The following is a 16,930-nucleotide window of genomic DNA, read 5'->3' on the forward strand; positions in this document are numbered from 1 at the left end:
TTTGGCCAGAGGGTTTTTTTGGAGGTTTGGCTCAGCTTTCCTTGAAAAACTTTTGAACGAGGGTTGTGGAATCCCGTTTCACGTGGTCAGTGAAGCCTTGTCAGGTGAAGCAGGTGTTTCCTGCCAAATTCTGAGATTAAAATCAAGAGATTGAAAAGTAACTTGGAATGGGGTGAGTGGAGGACAGGTGTCTCGAAGCTGTTCAGTGGAAGTTGCAGCATTTGTTTTGTGTACAGGTTTTGCTCATCTTCGGCTTCTCTTGAGGTCCTGAAGGCACTTTCTTCTCCAGGGCAAATGTTCCCCTCAGGGCCTGCTCGTGTGTCTCCGCGGACACCGTGGCCGGAGGGAGGTGAAGGGTGGCAGGGAGGGGGACTCTGGCTGGCCTGGCTTCTTCGCTGACATCAAATTAGCTTCTTCCTTGAACCTTTTACTTCAAACAGAACTGACGGAAGTGAAACTTGGGAACCGGTGCCCAGCTGGTTTAGTCTTGTATTCGGTACCTATTCACCAGCATGTATTTACAAGAGACCCTGGATGAGGGGAAGGTCAAGGAGAGTGTGGTTGCCTTCACGCCCCTCGGCCAGGCAGGCACTGGAGGTGACGTGGGCCCAAGCTGTCACTCAGAGAAACTTTTTAACCAAATAATGGTTCATCTTCCTGAAATGAGTTTTGGTTAATGCAGTATTCTCCTTTACTCTCCTTGTAAAAAAATTTTAAAATGGTGGTAAAATGCACATGACATAAAATTTATTCTTTTAACCACTTTTGAGTGAACAGTTCAGTAGACTTAATGTAATACATGCACGTGGTTGTGCATTCACACAGTGGACGGTCACCCTCTAGCTCCAGAACTTTTCTCATCTTGCACAACTGAAGCTCTGTCCCCCTTAGACACGAACTTCCCCTGCCCTGTCCCCACCCGCTGGTAATCACCATTCTGCCTTCTGTTTCTATGGGTTTATCTGCTCTAGGTACCTCAGATAAATAGGAGCATACAGTATTTGTCCTTTTGTAACTGGCTTGTGTCACTTAGCATAATGCCCTCAAGGCTCATGCATGTTGTAACATGTGCCAGAATTTCCTTCCTTTTTAAGGCTGAGTAGTATTCCATTGTGTCTATAATACTGCATTCTGTTTATCCATTTATCCATCTGTGGCCGCTTGGGTTGTTCCCAGCTTTTGGGTGTTGGGAGTAATGCAGCTGTGAACACGGGGGTGCAGGTTATCTCTTTGAGACCTAGCTTTCAGTTCTCTCGACTGTATACCCAGAGGTGGCATTGCTAGGTCATGTGGCAGCCCTGTCTTAAGTTTGTCGAGGGGTCGCCACACCGTCGCTGCACCGTTTTGCAATTCCTCCAACAGTGCACGTGGGTTCCATTTTCTTTACATCCTCACCGGTGCATGTGTCTTCCTACTTTTTAGGTAGCAGCCATCCAAATAAACGTGAGGTGGTAGTGTTCTCCCTTCTAAAATATTGTCAGCGCCCAGTTTTGGCAGCCTCAGGGTGTAGATGTTGACAGTTCCTAGGAGCGTGTTGCCAGGTGGGACCCTGACCCTGTCATCTGTTAAGGATTATAGACCAGATTTTCTGCCTCCAAATGGAGGTGTCTTCAGATTTGTAGATAAGTTATTCAATAGAGGGGGGAGCTAAAAATATCAAAGCAACTTAGGATAAATTTGTGGTCGGAAAAATACACCAGCCAATCCCGTGGCCCCCACAAAGGGAAGATCACAGGGCTGGAAATCGAGGAATCTGAGTCCGGCTCCGTCTCTGCCGTGGGGGGAGCTTGGCCTGAGTCACTTACCATTTCTGGGCTTATTTCTTGAAAACGAGGGTGTTGGGGCAGCAACTCAGTCCGGATCCTGCCAGCTTCGGAATTCTCAGGTTCTGCACGATAACCTGGAATTTACTCGTTAGGAGGGGGAGGGATGCTTTGGTCTTGAGGCCAAGAGCAGAGAGCAACATTTCGTTCAAATTATTAAAGATGCCCTTTCAATTGCTAAGGATTGAGGAGTGCAGCCTTTATCTTTGGGACAGTTGGAGCTGGAATTGGACCTTGCAGGTCACCTAGGCCGATGTCCTCATCTTACAGATGAGAAGCTAGGATGCAGAGATGGCAATAGCATCCAGTCATGAGCTTTCTGTTTCTTATGAATGAAAAATACTAGCTGGCGGGGCCTGAGGCCTTCTCAGGAGCGGTGCCCGCAGAGCAGTTAGCTGGCGTGGGCTCCGGACCTCAGTGCTGGGGAGGTGGTCCCTGTCATTCGGGGTGAGCAGGGCTGATGAAGTTGGGGGAAGCCGTGGGGGATGGGAGAGGGGGCTCGACAGAACCAAAGCCGAGGTAGGATTCCAGGCCTGTGATCTTGGGCGTTTGCCTCACTGCACGTTTGCTTGTCCTTAAGTTTTCCCATCTGAAAGGCCTTATACCTACAGGGTTATTGTGAGAATCACATGAACATGAGGCCATGCATATGAAAGAAATCATACAAAAATGTTATTTTTACTGCGGGTACTGCTATTGAGTGAGAAGTTTATCTCTCTTGGTGAGCCCAGTATGTTAAAATCTAGGTTGACCATTGTGGTGATGATTTCTTTTATAAAATGATTCCCTAGAGGGAGTGTCAAGGTTACAAAGAATCCTTTTCTGTATTGTTCAGGAACTGTCCCCCCCTTCCCCTTTGCATGAAGTTAGTTAACCTGCGCCACTAAGCAGACTTAGAAGGTGTGTGATGTTCTGTATTCTCGTGCCTGGGCCTTTGTTAGCAGTGGGCGCTGCACAGCTAGGGAGCCAGGTCTTCGCGTCTGAATGTGTCTTCGGAAGGTCTGCCTGCTTCCTCCTCTGAGGGTATCCAGAGAGCGTCGTTATTAAAGTTGCACAGCGAGCCAGAGGACTTTCTCACACTCTTTTCTTTGAAGCTTTTGTTCACTGCCTTAGGTCTCTGGCTTGTTCTAAATTAGAATTAAATCAGCAGTTCTTGTTTGCCTGCAGGGCATTTGACCCACCACTTTTGAGCCTCCGTTACCTCGTTTGTGAAGCAGGGATGCTAGTATCACTTCTGCTTGTGTCGTAGGGGGTGAGGTGAGGCGATGCTTATAAAAGGTAGTTTTTGGTGGGTTTTTTTTTATAGCTTGAAAGGACCAGGCTTGATCCTTGGCCTCCAGGAGAATCTGGCTTCACCGAGTGACAGGAAAACCACCTGGCAAAATAGAGACACGTCGTCAGAGCGAGAAAGTTCACAGTTACAGTGTAACAGAGGCTCGTCAGGGCCAGGCGTGCACACGCGCTGCGGCGGCTGCTGGAGCCGTCGTTGGGGACCTGGGGCGGGTGGCGTCCGTGTGGTCCCACGTGCTCCTGGGTGGGTTCCCCGAGGAACTGGGCTGTGTGGGCGAGGGCTGGAAGTCACGCTGCGTGAGCCCTGCGTGCTCAGGTGATACTGGAAGCCTCCAGAGCGTTAAGTGTGCAGAGAGGAGGGCACACGAGAGTCTGGACTCGGCCCCGAAGCGTAGGCGTAGCTGGGGCTGGAGAAGGAAGGACCCGGGGGGGGGAAGGACCACTGAGCAGAGCCGCGTCCCCGAGGGAGGCCGGGCCAGTCTGAGTGTCCGAGTCACATCAGGGCGGGGAACGGGCAACTGGAGGGCGGGCCAGGCCGGCTGGGCAGCCAGGCGGGGTGGCTCACACCGGGGTGGCCGTCAGAGCCCCAGCCGTGAGGAGGGCTCGGCGCCGGCGGGGCTCCCGTTGCCCTGTGCCCCAGCGTCTCCCGGATTGGCGCTCTGCCTCGTTTCTTCCGTCACTGCCGCCCTTCAGGCTGGCATCCTTTCTTGTCCGCACCATCACCAGAAGCCACAGGTTGGTCTTCCTGCCTTCAGTGTCTTTTCTTGCTGGCTTCTCTACATTTTTACCGCAGCGCTCTTTCTCAGTCACGGATCGAATCCTGGTCTTGTGGTTCCCAAGTCCCTGACGGCTTCAGTTGTTACAAAGCACCTTCCGAGTCTCCTGGCCGGTGTCGGCTCTCGTCCCCCCACCGCGTGTTCTCTGCCGCAGGCGCCGCCCCCTCTGTGCCTGTGCGCACACCTGTCTGTCCCCCCTGCGTGTTCTCTGCCGCAGGCGGCACCCCCTCTGTGCCTGTGCGCACACCTGTCTGTCTGCCGCGGCCTGTCCGCCTTCCTCTCCCGGGGGGCATCCCAGCCCTGCTCCCCACCCGTCGATTGCTGGCCCCTCTGGGATGGCTCTCCTCTTTCCCTGGACGTAAGTTCCTCAGCGTCTCCTTAAGTCCAAGCAGACACAACCACACGGACGTGTATTCTCCTTCTCTCTCCTTCACGAGCCCGAGTCCCTCCGGGGGACGGGGTCTGCGTCTTTTTAACCTGTGTTCCCAGCACCAGGCCCCTCGTGGAGTGTTGGCCCTGGATGTTTGCTGAGCGGACTTCGGTTGATCGGCTGGGCAGAAAAACCGCAGCTGAGCACGAGTGTCCCTCGAGATGTGAGAGCATCGGGCGGGCAGAGAAGGACCAGGATGGAAACTGTTCAAAATGAAAGTCACTTCGTTTTTCCTTCTCAAGTAAAAATAGTCACTTTTTTCTACCAGCATTATTAAACACCTACTCTTTTTGGCGTGGTGGGGAATATGAAGAGGTCTCAGATACAGTCCCTCTTCTCAATGAGCCTTAAGATCTGGTCTGTAAAACCTGCACATGATGACGGAGCAAGAGCCACATGTACCGTGGACTCAGAGAGGAAGAGCCCGGTGACGACTGAGATCAGGCCTCCCGGGGCGGCCAGGGTTTGGGGTGCGGAGCGCTGGGTGGGGCCCATTCCAGGGGAGCCAGATGCGCTGAGCTGGGTGTCTTTGAAGTCGGGCATGCGGCGCGTGCACGTTCACCTTGACAGGCTCTAGAGCCTGCCCCGAGTTAACCGTTTGTGCGTCTTGCTTGTGTCTCTGTTTCCTAGGCTCAAACCATGAATTACGTCGGGCAGCTGGCGGGCCAGGTGTTTGTCACCGTGAAGGAGCTCTACAAGGGGCTGAACCCTGCCACCCTGTCCGGGTGCATCGACGTCATCGTGGTCCGCCAGCCCGACGGGAGCCTGCAGTGCTCCCCCTTCCACGTCCGCTTTGGGAAGATGGGGGTCCTGCGTTCCCGAGAGAAGGTGGTACGTGACCTGGGGGACGGGTTCCCTCCTTAGAGAAAAACCCTCGCACTTCTGCGGCCTTACGTGTCCGGAGCTCCTCGCGGACCCCGAGTTTTAGCTTTCCGTTGGAAAGGGCTGGTCCCTGAATTGAGAGTTACTCAGATTGTTCTGATTTCTATGATTGTGTAAATTTCTCCAAGATTTAGTGGCATAAGCCAACTGTTTATTAAGCTCCGGGGATTCTGTGGGTCAGGAATTCACACCAAGTGCAGCAGGCTGGCCCGTCTCTGCTCTTTGCCGCCTGGGGCCTCAGCTGAAGACTCAGGGCTGGGGGCTGGGATCCTGTGTAGATGCACTTGCTCACTCGGCTGGTGGCCCTTGGCTGGGCTCTTGGCCGAGGCTGTCACCCAGACGCCTCCACGTGGCCTCTCCACGTGACCTGGGCTTCCTCACACCATGGCGGCTGGCTGCAAGGGCAAGCATCATCCAAGGGAGGGAGCCGGGCGGACTCTGCCTTCTTTTTCTGGTCTAGCCTCGGAAGCCACGTGGCCTCACTTGTGTTGTGCTCTACTCACTGGGGCAATCGCAAGCTTGCATGGACCCAGGATGGTGGTGGTGGTGGGGGAGTAGACTCCGTTTCTCGACCAGAGTGACCAACGGAGGTTTGGAATTGTGAGGTATTTTGGGGATGTATGTGACTGAAGCATATGTAGAGACCTGGTCATTCCCCGTGAGGCTTCCTGTTGTGATGAAGAACATGTGTTTTTCCTTCAGGTTGACATAGAAATCAATGGGGAAGCAGTGGATTTGCACATGAAACTGGGAGATAATGGAGAAGCATTTTTTGTTCAAGAGACTGATAACGATCAGGTAAGGAAGGCTGGGTGGTGAAGCTTACGCCCGCGTTTTGAGCTTTGAGCAGCGCTCATCTGGGAGCGTGTGTGGAGAGGTGATACTGGTGCCGGCTGTGTGGGTGACGGCAGAGGAGAAGAGCGGCTGTTTACCTGTCCTGGGGATTTGAGCCACAGGGTGAGTGTGTGCTATGCCTACCCAAGACTCAGCAGTCCCAGCCTGCTGCGTTTGCTCCCGGTTTCCAGGGAGACAGAGGAGTTGAATGACCCTGGCCTGAAACCATCAGTCCCAGCCTGCTGCGTTTGCTCCCGGTTTCCAGGGAGACAGAGGAGTTGAATGACCCTGGCCTGAAACCATCATCCAAAGCATACAAGTTATACTCGTGTGTCAAATCTCAGACGGCTGAAATGTTCTAATTTTTGTTTAGTGAGTGACCAAATCACATTCATTTTTTATTATGAAAAAATGTTTAACAGCTCTGTTGAGATATAATTCTCACACCGTGTGCTTTAGCCATCTCACGTGTACTGTTCTGTGGTTTTTAGTGTTTTCACGGATACGTGCAGGTCATCCCCGCAGTCAATTTTAGAACATCTTCATTGCCTCAGAAATAGACTCTGTACCCTTTAGCTACACCTCCCCTATCCCTAAAGCCCTAACTCCCCACCACCCTGAGCCCTAAGCAGCCACTAATCAAACTTTCTGTCTCTATAGATTTCCCTAATCTGAACTTCCATCTGAGTAGAATCACATAGTTTGTGGTCTTTTGTGCCTGACTTCTTTCATGTTCCATAATGTTTTCAAGATTCATCCGTGTTCTGGCTGTGTCAGTACTTCATTCCTTTGTATGGCCGAATAATATTCCACTGTATCTGTATACCACATTTCGTTTATCTTTTCATGTGTTGGTGGACACTTGGGTTTGTTTCCACCTTTTGGCTGTTGTGAATAATGCTGCGTACAAGTTTTCGTATAGACACATGTTTTCATTTTGGGGGGTGTATACCTGGGAGTGGAATTGCTGGGTCATATGTAACACTGAATTTACCACTGTGGAACTGCCAGACTGTTGTCCAAAGCTGCTGCACCATTTTACATTCCCACCAGCAGTGCACGAGGGTTCCGATTTGTCTATACCCTCATCAATACTTGCTCTTTGACTTTGTGATTCTAGCCATCCTGGTGGGTGTGAGGTGGTATCTCATCATGGTATTGATTTGCATTTCCCTAACGACTAATGATGTTGAGCATTTTTTCATGTGCTTATTGGCCATTTGTATGTATTCTTTGGAGAAGTGTCTCTTCAGATCCTTTGATCGTTTTTTATTGGGTTATTTGTCTTTTTATCCTTGAGTTATAAGAGTTCATTATATATTCTAGATATGAGTCCCTTATCAGATAGATGATTTGAGAATATTTTCTTCCATTGTGTGAGTTGTCTTTTCACTTTCTTGATGTTGTCCTTTGAAACACACAAGTTTTAAATTTTGATGAAGTCCAATTTATCTGTTTTCTCTTTGTGACTCGTGCTTTTGTTGTCACATCTAAGAATCCTTTGCCGAGTTCCAAGTCATGAAGATTTACCCCCATGTTTTCTTCTAAGACAAACCATTTCTTTTTACTCTTTCATTCACTGGGAAAGCCGCTTTGAAGGGATCTGATGTAGAGATTCCTCAATAAAAACCACTTGAACTGTTTCCTTTATGAGAAGATAGCCTTTATAGAGGAACGGCTCTAAATAGCTCCAGGCTCTAAAATGAATGCCCATAGTTTCAATTTCAGGACAAAACCATCCCAGGCTCTGCTTCCTTTTGGTTTTCCCAAAGGTGCGATGGTCTCTCCCAGCCTCAGCCTTACCGCTCAGATGTGGATTTTATACGTGTAGCGCATTGTCTGATGCTCTCTAAGCCACTGTATTTATTTATTTATTTATTTATTTATTCATTGGCCATGCCGCGGCCTGCGGGATTTAGTTCCCTGACCAGGGATCGAACCTGAGCCCCCTGCAGTGGAAGTGCGGAGTCTTAACCACTGGACCGCCAGGGAAGTCCCTCTCTAAGCTACTTTAAACCATCAGCAGCATGCTTGGTAATCCCCTCTCTTTTGTATATATTCTTTACTTCTTTTTTTTCCCCTAGATTTTCTTTCAAACTAGTTTATTTAGGGGTTCCATTGTCTCTCCTCAGTACATTTTATGTCTTTCTCATGTGCTTCTTCACTCATTAGTTCACCTAGTTCCGGGTGTCATCTTGATCGGCCAACCATCTTCGTAACAAGATCTATTGACAAGTCCTGGATTTTCTGATAGAGCTTCATTAATTTCATTTACTTCTCCTGATAGAGGAGGATAGAGTTCACGAGCAGCTTTCACGTTTTCCAAAGCACCAGACTCCTCTTGTTTGTTCAGTTCTGTTGCAACTTCAGGCAGACTGCAGTAAACAACATCTCCCAAAGCTTCCTGTGTAAAATTGCTGATTCCCACTGTTCCAATACCGTTTTCTGTTGTTATCCATTCATGTTTGTCTGTGAATTTTTGCATATGTGTCAGGCTGTATGTACAATAGTTACATTGTTCCATTTTATCTGAAAACGCTGTAAGGTCGGGATTATCATTTCCATTTTTCTGATGAGGGAAACAGACTCAGAAGTTGAGTGACTCTGCCCAAGATCACATAGCTCATCAGAGATGGAACCCTATTTTTTACTACTTGTTACCAGGTTTCTGATAAGAAATGAGTCATTTGATAATAAAATGATTGCTATAGTTTTTAAGAAAAACTGGTGAATCATTATAAAACAACTATTAAATTGACAGGCAGTGGGGGGTTTTTTTTTTTTTGGTTGTTGTTATTTTTGTTTTTTTTTAGAGAAGAGGGTCAGTACCTAATCACTTGACAGCCACATACCTAGGTGTGCTCTGGTGCAGGTGGGCACTTGGGGCACGGTGTGGGGACACTGTCAGATGTTTTCTTTAAGAATTATTATTATCCTCTTAATTCAGTGCCTGTTAAAAACGCACACACACATTCTCTCTTACACACACACACACACACACCCCCCCACACACACTAGAGTGCAAAATGGAGTCCAGCTCCCAGGGTAATGTGATGACTCCAAGCCCATTTTTTCCTCTTTACCCTGGAAATTTCAGACCAAGTTGAATTTTGGTAGCCTGAAATAACTGAAAGTTACCTCACTTTGTTATAATTACGAAGACGCAGGATTCAGTACAAAGTGGCAGTTAGTGCCTTGTCGACTTTATGACCACCTGTCAAATTCGGCAGCCGCGTCTGCAGATCGCCGTGAGTGCCCTGTGCTCCCCGCTGCCCACGGCGCTTGGGCTCCGGAAGTAGCACTGGTGGGTCGTCGGTACCACCGGCTCCTTAAACCCCAACTAACGACGCTCCTTCTTGGAAATGTGTTCTGTCTCTTTCAGGAGGTGATCCCCATGCACCTGGCCACCTCCCCGATCCTGTCGGAAGGAGCCTCGAGGATGGAGTCCCAGCTGAAGAGGAACTCCGTAGATTGGATAAGAAGCCTGGACCCCAACACGTCAGCCCAGGTCTTACCTCCCAGCGAGACCCCTTCAAGTGGCTCTTCAGTGAAGAAGCGAAGGAAGAGGAGGAGGAAGTCGCAGCTGGACAGCCTGAAAAGGGACGACAACATGAACACGTCCGAGGATGAAGACATGTTCCCCATAGAGATGAGCTCGGACGAGGAGGCCGAGCTGCTGGACAGCAGTAGGTAAATGTGGGTGGAAGGGAGGACCTCAGTTAGAGCTGGGTGAATTCGTTGTTTAGGATGATAAGGGTGTGGGGATGGGTTTTTCTTTCTTTTTTTTAGAAATTCACGTTCTTTTATTTATTTATTTATTTATTTATGACTGTGTTGGGTCTTCGTTTCTCTGCGAGGGCTTTCTCTAATTGTGGCAAGTGGGGACCACTCTTCATCGCGGTGCGCGGGCCTCTCACCATCGCGGCCTCTCTTGTTGCGGAGCACGGGCTCCAGACGCGCAGGCTCGGTAGTTGTGGCTCACGGGCCCAGTTGCTCCGTGGCATGTGGGATCTTCCCAGACCAGGGCTCGAACCCGTGTCCCCTGCATTGGCAGGCAGATTCTCAACCGCTGCGCCACCAGGGAAGCCCTTTTTTTTTTTTTTTTTAAATTGACGTATAGTTGATTTATAATGTTGCGTTAGTTTCAGGTGTACAGGAGTGAATCAGTTTTTTTAATATATACGTATATATATCTGTTCTTTTTCAGATTCTTTTCCCTTATAAGTTATTACAGAATATTGAATAGAGTTCCCTGTGCTCTACAGTAGGTCCTTGTGGTTTATCTATTTTGTATATAGCAGTGTGTATCTGTTAATCCCAAACTGCTAATTTATCCCTCCCCCCTTTCCCCTTTGGTAACCATACGTTTGTTTTCTGTGTCTGTGGGTCTATTTCTGTTTTGTTCATTTGTATCTTTTTTTTTTTTTCGATTCCACATATAAGTGATATGGTACGATATTTGTCTTTCTCTTTCTAGCTTACTTCTCTTAGTATGATGATCTCTAGGTCCATTCATGTTGCTGCAAATGGCATTGTTTCATTCTTTTTGATGGCTAAGTAGTGTTCCATTATGTATATATACACCACATCTTCTTTATCCATTCATCTGCTGATGGACATTTAGGTTGCTTCCATGTCTTGGCTGTTGTGAATAGTGCTGATGTGAACACTGGGGTACAGGTATCTTTTCGAATTGTGGTTTTCTCCATATATTGGCCCAACAGTGGGATTGTAGTAGGATTATTCTTATAAACTTTTTTTCCCCCAGAATTTCTTACTCTTCTGTTAATGCATTTGAGACTGAATTTTGGAATCCTGCAGGCCCGATTCTAAAGCAGCATAAAGATGGGATGTAGCTTGTGACAGAGAGACGATTGGTAACATCCTTGGTGATAACTCCAGCTTTCCAGATCAGAACCAAGAAACAGGAGCTCAGCAAATGAATGCTTCATGCACGAAACCGTTGTTTCAGAACCCGCTTATTCCTATTTGAGCACCACCTATGAGCCCGGCAGCTGGGCTGATGGATAGCTGGAGGCCGATCTGTTAGGGCCGCAGGTGAATGTAGAACATGACTGGTTTCTCCACAAGCAAACTTTTCAATTTTGATGAGGCCCAAAGTTGAATGGACACCTGTTATTTTTCTTTGCTTTTAATAGTGTGGCGGAATGCTGTTTCTGGGTATTACTATTTTGGTGAAAAATGCCATTTTAAAAAGCCAAAACATTTGTAAAGAATATTTGATGTTTCATATTTTTATGTAATTCAGTGTAATTTTTGATCATTGTTTTTGTGTCTTGTTAACACAAAAGAAGGGAGAAGGATGGATAACTGAATCATTTTGCTGTACACGTGAAACTAACATAACCTTGTAAATTAACTATACTTCAATTAAAAAAAAAGGGAGAAGGAACATCAGGATTAACCTCCTGCTTTGTTATTTAGAATAGAATTTTTTTTTTTTTTTCCTGGCTAAAAATAAAGGCACATTGGCAACGTCGATTTTCCTAACTGTGGCCTCTGATCTGCTGTGGGCTTAGAAGCTGGGTGGTTGGGTTTATTACAGTCGCCTTCCCTGCGTGGCTCTTAGTTCCAGAACTTAGTGTTAGGTATTTCAGATAACATCCAAAAATAGAGACCAGTGGCCTCTGCGTGAGTGAAATAGTGAATGCTATTTCGCTGAGCATGCTATACCTGAAACGAGGTAGATTTGCGCCATTTCATACTTATAAGACTACGACTGGGGGCTTCCCTGGTGGCGCAGTGGTTGAGAATCTGCCTGCCAATGCAGGGGACATGGGTTCGAGCCCTGGTCTGGGATAGATCCCACATGCCGCGGAGCAACTGGGCCCATGAGCCACAACTACTGAGCCTGTGCGTCTGGAGCCTGTGCGTCTGGAGCCTGTGCTCTGCAACAAGAGAGGCCACGATAGAGGCCCGCGCACCGCAATGAAGAGTGGCCCCCGCTTGCCACAACTAGAGAAAGCCCTCGCACAGAAACGAAGACCCAACACAGCCATAAATAAAAAAAAAAAAAAAAAAAAAAAGAATGCAAGAGAGCAAAAGTTCACACTTTAAAAAAAAAAAAAAGACTACAATTGGTTGTGACATTTATTTATTCTGCTAGACGAAACATTATCTGTGTACGGCCATACAGGGATTTGGTAGCTCACTTGTGCATGGCAAGAATTTTATTAACCCTCTGGGTACGGTTTTGGGCCCAATCTACCTCTCAGGCTTTTGCGACATGAAATGTGAAAGACAACTCCGTAGGCCCTACAGTGTAAGTAACAAGCAGTGTGGTCATCGAGCCCATGTCTAGGTCCCAATTCTTGAATAAAATCACTTTACATTTATAATTCAGCCAAAGCATGAGCACACAAAACATTTCTCTGAGTCACTTTTTTCCTGTCCACATTCCTGGAATGTGCCTGGAATGTGCCTGGGTAGTTTATTTATTTCATTTTTTAAAATTTTATTTATTTATTTATTTATTTATTTATTTTTGGCTGCATTGGGTCTTCATTGCTACGTGCAGGCTTTCCCTAGTTGTGGCGAGCGGGGGCTACTCTTCGTTGTGGTGCATGGGCTTCTCATGGTGGTGGCTTTTCTTTTTGCAGAGCACGGGCTCTAGGTGTGTGGGCTTCAGTAGTTGCAGCACGTGGGCTCAGTAGTTATGGCTTGCGGGCTCTAGAGCGCAGCCTCAGTAGTTGTGGCGCGTGGGCTTAGTTGCTCTGCGGCATGCGGGATCTCCCCGGACCAGGGCTCGAACCCGTGTCCCCTGCATTGGCAGGCGGATTCTTAACCACTGTGCCACCAGGGAAGTCCCGCCAGGGTGGTTTAAAAGGAGATCATGTTAATCTATGAAGTATTAGCGATAATCAAGGAAAAAATGGAAACTTGCCTTTATTATGAATCTTATCACTAACAATTCTTTGACTTTGATTTTTTTTTGGTCTGCAGAACTCTTTCTAATGATATACCTCCATTCCAAGGAGATATCCCTAAGGAAAACCTTTCCCCAGTCATGACTTACCCTCAGTCAGCATCTTACCCGAATTCCGACAGAGAGTGGTCACCTAGCACCAGGTGAGTGGCTGGTGTGTGTACGTGTGTGTTCACCTGTCCTGGTCCAGAGGATTCCAAGTCAGTTACAGGAAACATGTTTAATAAAACAGTGAACTCTAAGTAAAAAATGAAACGAATTAGGACTGGAAAAAACAGAGTTTAGAGTAGGAGGTACAGATCAGGATTAAAACCAGAGCATGTGCAGATCATAAACTTCTATCTAATAGCAAAATGGAACTACAGATATGGCTCTTAGCTTCCCCAGGAGACACTGAAAGGCCAACCACTTGTTAAGTTACGTAAAGCTAATTGTCAACAGGAGCAGACAGGTGACAGAGCCTTTCTGGAACCTGAGTCCTGAAGTGGGATTCAAGAGCAGAGAGGTTGCTTCGGGGGCCCCTGCGGTCATTCGGGGCTGCGAGAATGATGCCTTCTTCCCTTGCTGCGTTTACGAATATTGATTTCCCTGAAATGAACTCTCAAGGGGCCCTAGACTTCCTGTATCAACTTGGAGAACCAGAGCTGCTCCGTGTGCGGGGAAGACTCTAAAGTCTTTAAGGCTGCGAAACCTGTGAGGATATGTGAGCCCTTCTGAGCAGTTTTCAGGACTGGGGAGGGGACAGAACTGAAGTGTGCCTTCTCAGCAGGGATAATATCACCCCTGTCGGGACAAAACTTGGTTCTGGGGTGGCAAAAAGTCTTAGATATTATAATAGTATGTGGCCTCCAAAGGGCCACAGTACATAAGCAGATACATAGTATATCCATGGCATTACAGTTGCATGGTGGAGGGAGGGCTATTGGGAAAGAAAAGGTCCCGGAGGTGTGGCGAGAATGGAAGAGAGGTTGGGAAGCACTGATCTAAGTGACAGTGACATCCTTTGGTTACTCGTGCTCCTAACGTGTTAGGTTTGCTTCTGGTCTAAAGGGGAGGTGTCGGAGCCCCCAAGCCCTGGCACGTGCTGCAGGGCTTCCCACCTGAAGCCAGGCTCACGTAGACACCACTCCCGGTTCCAGTGTGACCCGAGTAATCTCATTAATGAGATGGTATGGTCAGCACTGTGCGCTGAAGTTGAGGTTGGAGAAAAATGGATGCGTCACGTGCCTGGTTTCTAGCCAGGACCGTGACAGTGCAAGTTCGTCAGCCAGGGTGGGGCTGGGGGCCCGTGGAGTCCCCTCATGGGGGTCTGTCTGTCCTCAGGCCAGCCCTGTCCGGTAGAAACATAATGCTAGCTCCATATGTGATTTAAAATTTTCTAGTAACCATCCTTAAAAAATGAAAAGAAACTGATGAAATTAATTTTGATGATCTATTTCAGTGACCTGGTATATCCAGAATATTTTCATTTCAGGTAATCGGTTTTTTAAAACATTATTGAGCTGATTCACGTTCTCATTTTCATAAGCCTTTGAGTCGTGTATCTCATATGTGCAGAACATCTCAGTTTGGACCAGTCACATTTCAAATGCTCAGTAGCCACATGCAGCCCATGGCTATCATATTGGACAGTGCAGGTGTAAGACCCTTCTAGAACCTCGTACATTCTCTCCCTAGGTCTGTGGAGTTAAACCCTGAGGGAAAAAACACAGTACTTTTAGGAAGAAAATGATGTGGAATATTTAGAAACCACTAATAGGTAGAAAAATCTGTTCAAACACTCTACATTAATTTTAAGCATTCAAAACAAATGTTTTAAACACAATCCTGTATATGTTTCTCTGTCTTTCATGTTTTGCTCTGTGAATCCAGAAGAATGACCGTGTCAGATTAAGTGATCTGGCCACTGTTAAATGCAATTACAAATTAGGATAAATAGATACATGTCCATACTTGGGTTTATGTGTTTTCTTTTAAGAGACAGTTACCAGCCCAAATTATCAAGCCTTTTGGAGTAAGTCATTTGATTAGGCACTAAATTCTGACCCAAGAAAAGCGAGCTTTTATGGGCATATGGTTGAAATAGAAAGTGAAATGGGTGTCTTGGCAGTTTCCTGTTTTTGTGGTTCAGAAGATTCATGTTGATTTCTTAGTGATTTCAACATGTGATCCTCTGCTGTTGTTCGATGCCCAAGTACCTTCACTTTCTTAAAGATGTTATCGTGGAGAGTAGTCAAATAATAGATAAGAAATTTTGTTTAATTGAATTGACCTGTGATTTCTCTCTCCTTTAATGTGGATCACGTGGCATCCAGTAGCCTGATAGATTGCAGGAGGCGCCCCCCTCGTCTGGCAGTTGCGGCCGAGGGCGGTCTTTCTAGCTCTTGCCCTCCACAATCTTCCCACTTCCACGCTTCGGAAAGGTAGATGGGTTATCTTCCCGCCGTGGATGTCTTTGATAATAAAAACTTTGATCTAACTCTTAGAACTATGTGTTGCCATTAACCAAATTACTTATGTGGAAAATACATGTAGATTCTATGAAGTGAAAATGTAGATTTAACTCTTACCAATCTATTTTACCAACTAACCGAATCACTTATGAAGAAAATACGTATAGATTATTACTTTTCCTTTCATTTTAAACATTTGTCGATGGTTAGATTTTTTTTTTTTAAGTACTAAATTTAACTCTCTGGAAATTAGGGTCAAGCATATAATTCTTTCTAATTTTGTGAAGTGCTTTGAAAAATAGAACAATGCATTGAAAATTGGGAATATGATCTCTGTTTTGTGTCTGGGGTTGTTCAACAAATAAGTTTACGAGACTTTTTTAAGACGTTGCTTAAGCATAAGGAGAGTTATTATTATAACTCACTAAATAGCTTATGGACTTTCTGGGACGTCCCTGGCGGTCCAGTGGTTAAGACTTCACCTTCCAAGGCAGGGGGTGTGGGTTCAGTCCCTGGTTGGGGAGCTAAGATCCCACACGCTTCACGGCCAGAAAACCAAAACATAAAACAGAAGCAATATTGTGACAAATTCAATAAAGATTTTTAAATGGTCCACATCAAAAAAAAAAAATTCCTAAAAAAAAAATAGCTTATAGACTTTCTGTGTAGTATAATCAGATGTTTCCACAGCATTTGTAGCATAGAATTTTGGAGAATAGCATAGGATGGACTTGAAGGTTTGGGTTCCTAGGCTAGAGTCTTCATCTGAGGCAGAGGCCTTAGGTTCCTGCCTCCATTCCCTCAACGTTGCCCACGCTTTGACCTGCCTGCTTTGTAGACCTACAGGGTTTTCTTTAGAAACCTGAACAGAGAAGCTGTGATTAACTTCTACCTGGGAAACTGTTTTTCTTTTTGATTGAAGAACCCAGTCTCAGGATGTACTTCACTCACAGGTTACTGTGCAGAAGAAAGGCCATTTTAAAATGAGGTCAACTAAGTTGTGAGCAGTTATAACTGATGTCCCTGATTGGGATTTCAGGGAAAATGCTGAAAACTATTATGGCTAATAAATGCATTAGTTATGAAAATCAATCAGTGACCTTGAAGCTTGCTTTTTTGAACAACCCTTATCTTAAAAGTCTAATATTTGGTAATCATATTAGAAATTCTGGAATCATCTTTCTCATCGATCACACTCAGCATTGGGAGTCTTTTTCCTAATTCGTCTTCTGTCTGTCTGAATTCTCTCAACAAGCAGCGCAGACCGTGCTCATGTATTTGGGTGTGGCATCCTTCTGAGAGGCTGGTGTGGCCTGGGGGCCAGCGTTTATTGTAGTGGCACAGTGAATGTGAGAGGTGGCACGTCTAGCTTATGGCTCACACAGGGCTGGGTCCTTTGTGAATATGAATTTGCCCACCTGAATGCCTCTGTGGAAACCGTATGGCTTGTAGCTTTTATCACAGCGTCAGAATGTTAGGGATTCTGGAGTTGAGCG

General features: G+C 46.6%; 1 protein-coding gene across 4 annotated transcripts in view; it reads left to right on the forward strand.

Annotated features, from left to right (window-relative positions):
* The window catches only part of LPIN1 (lipin 1), a 71,597-nt gene that overhangs the window by 13,027 nt on the left and 41,640 nt on the right, over nt 1-16,930 (forward strand). For 2 of the 4 annotated variants that reach the window (XM_068564489.1, XM_068564491.1), the window contains exons 2-6: nt 4,950-5,150; nt 5,904-5,999; nt 9,418-9,725; nt 12,999-13,124; nt 15,297-15,404. In XM_068564489.1, the coding sequence (XP_068420590.1) occupies nt 4,959-5,150; nt 5,904-5,999; nt 9,418-9,725; nt 12,999-13,124; nt 15,297-15,404 (830 nt within the window). In that variant the 5' untranslated portion in view covers nt 4,950-4,958. The remainder of the gene's footprint in view (nt 1-4,949; nt 5,151-5,903; nt 6,000-9,417; nt 9,726-12,998; nt 13,125-15,296; nt 15,405-16,930) is intronic. The other 2 variants (XM_068564490.1, XM_068564492.1) reach the window with 1 other exon arrangement.

The sequence above is a fragment of the Eschrichtius robustus genome, chromosome 15, assembly GCF_028021215.1.
Source record: "Eschrichtius robustus isolate mEscRob2 chromosome 15, mEscRob2.pri, whole genome shotgun sequence".
NCBI classification, from domain to species: Eukaryota; Metazoa; Chordata; class Mammalia; order Artiodactyla; family Eschrichtiidae; genus Eschrichtius; species Eschrichtius robustus.